Source organism: Limulus polyphemus, unplaced genomic scaffold, assembly GCF_000517525.1.
Source record: "Limulus polyphemus unplaced genomic scaffold, Limulus_polyphemus-2.1.2 Scaffold1166, whole genome shotgun sequence".
NCBI classification, from domain to species: Eukaryota; Metazoa; Arthropoda; class Merostomata; order Xiphosura; family Limulidae; genus Limulus; species Limulus polyphemus.
The window spans coordinates 95231-98531 of record NW_013666776.1 but is presented as its reverse complement, the minus strand read 5'-3'; the positions used below and the strand labels follow the sequence as shown (position 1 = coordinate 98531).

Here is a 3301-nt window from a genome sequence, read left to right as displayed (position 1 = left end):
TCTTAAATGAAACAAGTTTATCTTTCTCAATACAACTTTGCAGTACACTTAATTTCCACAGTCACTTTAACTTAACCACATGCTATAATTCACAACGATTCATGCACTTTACTTATGGTCACTGCCGCTCACTTGACTCGATTATCTGTCTCTATATCTCTCTATCTGCACTTATTTATGCCGTCACTCTTCATCTCCACTTTATTTGTCGGGCTTATATACTAAAATAGAGGGCGTCTGGCAAATACTAGAGTTGCCAGGAGCAGTCATGATCCTTTTAGAAACACCAGCGCGCATGCTTCCAGTATCACGTGATTTCCGCTGTCGTAACATTACTTTACTTTAAGAAGCTTGTAGGTTAAAAATAAACTGGCTAAAAAATACCAACTACTATAGTGATCCATTACTACACTTTACATAGTTTTGTAGGCTTGCTTTAGTGACTGTTTTGAAGTACCAACTATTCTAGAATTCCATTTTTAAATTTATAAAGCTTGCTGGGCTTTTGTTGGGAACTTTTATAAGTAGCAACGACCCCAGTGCTCTATTAATACACTTTATAAAACTATGGTCAAAAACGGGAGCCACAAGACCATAGTAAGAATTGTTTTCACACTGTGTGTCATAAGTTTCATGAACATTTTTTGTTGTTTCTATTGTTGACAACATGATGTGAATATGTCTCAGGTTTCATGATATTTTGCTTGTTCATTTGTATTGTTAGCTGCATCTGGTGAGTATGCTTCAGGTTTCATAAACACTAGTATATTTTTGGTGTGTTTTTAATTGTATATTTAACATAGCCCCTCAGTTGTATAGCTGGATTTTTATGTTGGTAATTAATTGTACGCTGCCATCGTATTAGTATAGCCTTTTTTTAATGGATTTTAATAAGCCATGTTGGAAGACGTGTATGATTTTTTTGACAATATTATCATTTTGCAGATGGTCTGAATGTTTTTTATTTGTTTACAAAAAAATGTCTAATTTAATTAATAAGTATCACTTCAACTGAAATGCTAAAAAAAAAAGATAAATTTGTTACTTTGTTACCGTGGATATTGGCTATACAGATTAATATTTGTGGTAAGTATTATTTTGGACATACATGGCTATTCAGTTCATACATGACTATGGTGATAATTGTAAATTAACTGTACGTTTAAACATATTTTCTATTATGTTTTGAAATTGTGTCCCAAATAATTCATTCACTTTATTAAATGGCAAATTGAAAATTAAAAAGCTTAAGTTTTTGCCTATTTACTGATATACTTCTCTCTAGTTAAGCTGAAAAAGTTGGTTTAAGTTAGGAATTGTTGTTTTACAGATTCTCAGAAGCTACTTCAGAATCATCAACTTCAGGAGAAGGGAATGTCCATGTAAATGATTTAGAATTCTGTGCATCCTCAACTGTCTCCCGGGCTATGGGTAGTGAAGACAGTTTGGTAAATGTAATTTTCAGTTAATCATCAAAGTTACTTTCTTTTCCATGGAACTGTGTCAGAATATACTTTATTTACTTCTTTCTACAAATTATTTTCATATAAGTTATGTCAAATTATGCTTCATTTACTTAAATTCTTTCCATACACTCTTTTTTTTGTTGGGTTTATGTCATTCTATGCTTCATGTACTTTTTTTATAATTTTTTTTACAAAAGTTTTTTCAAGATATGTGTTGTATACTTCTTTCTTTAAACTCTTTTTGTAGGAATTATGTCAAAATATGCTTTGTTTAGTTCTTGCTACAAACATTTTCCCCAGAAAAAATGTGATACTTTGTTGTAATATGTGTGTTAAGTGAAACTAATTGATATTTCAATCGTTAAAGATAGGACAGTAACATTTGATGATATGTTGTAATACTGATATTAACTGAAGCTAGTAGATATTGTTATTAGTAAAGTAGGACAACAAAATTTGATAGTATATTATAATATTGGTGTTAAGTGAAATGGAGCATATATTCAGTGCTGTAGCCACGGGGGCGTGAAAGGGCGCAATGCGCCCTCTAAAAATCTGCCTTAAAAAATAAAATAATGCCTCTTTTTACTGCAACCGTGAAAATCTGTGCTTATGTGTGAGGTACTTACAAGATGGAAGTATTGTTGAACATCTACTTGCAGTTATTCAAGTTTTGACGCACATTCCTTGATTGACTCCGTCATAGCAATACTTCAAGAGCATAGCTTCAGTTTGGAAAACGTTCTTAGCCAATGCTATGATGGAGCTAGTGTGATGTCGGGACAGTCTGGGGTGTTCAAAAACTTTTCCAGGAAAGACTGGGCCGATCTGTCTCCTACGTGCACTGCCTAAACCACCAGCTACACATTGTAGTTGTGCATGCGATTTCGGCTGCAGATGTTGACGTTGACATCTTTTTTGGCACTTGCAACATCCTGTACAACTTCATACGTAACCCAACTGTATCTGTTCACTACACTAGGCAAGCACAGACACGACTGTTGGAACAGCGGTGGACTGGCCACCTAGCTACTGTGAAAGTCATCACTGGATCATATAAAGCTATGAGAATAACACATTTTTACCTGAATTAGTGGTGGAGGCAATCGGATTGTTGAAGCTGATCAAAAAGAAACCCTTTCTGTTCCATTCTGTAGCTGTCCACAAAGCAGTGAGTATACTAGCACCTGTCAACATTCATCTACAATCAGTCAGTATCAATCTGATGCAAGCCTTGATGTTGATATCATCTTTGCGAGCATCCATTGCTTTGTTGAGAACCGATGAAACATTTACCACTTTTCTGGATGAAGTTAAGCTGATTCTGCAAAATACTACAGGTGATGATACCAGTGTAATAGTACAAGACCATTAGCCTGCAGAAAGGAGAAGACGTCGTGAAAACTCTGGTTTCAAAGACTACATTGTTGACCATCTGCACAGAGATAACACCGATTTGTCAGAAAACTATCGTGGTTCTGTCTAATTGATAATATCCTGGTTGAGCTTGATGAACGTTTCTCGAAGAAGAATTCGCATCTTATTCGTGCCATGAAGTCACTAGATCCCGAATCAGAACATTTCTTTGACAAAGACCGAATGGGATTTCTCGCAAACTTGATCGGCCTTGAAATGGACAGCTTTGTTTTGGCTCAAATTGATGTTGCCAAGAAATACATCAGTGACCACTGGAGGAAAAACGACAAACATAACCTGGTGTCTGTTTTGCAACAGCTTTCCCATTTGAAATCGAAGGGCTTTCCAGCCATTACAGAACTGTATGAGGCAGCATTAATAACTGTGAAAGAGTTTTTTATGCTCTGACGAATGTGCTT

At 35.3% G+C, this 3301-nt stretch overlaps 1 protein-coding gene across 1 annotated transcript in view; it reads left to right on the top strand.

Moving 5' to 3' along the window:
• LOC106462437 overlaps window positions 1–3301 on the top strand; it is a 58190-nt gene that overhangs the window by 53113 nt on the left and 1776 nt on the right. Inside the window, exon 7 of the mRNA XM_022389701.1 lies at window positions 1331–1454. Within this exon, the coding sequence (XP_022245409.1) occupies window positions 1331–1454 (124 nt within the window). The remainder of the gene's footprint in view (window positions 1–1330; window positions 1455–3301) is intronic.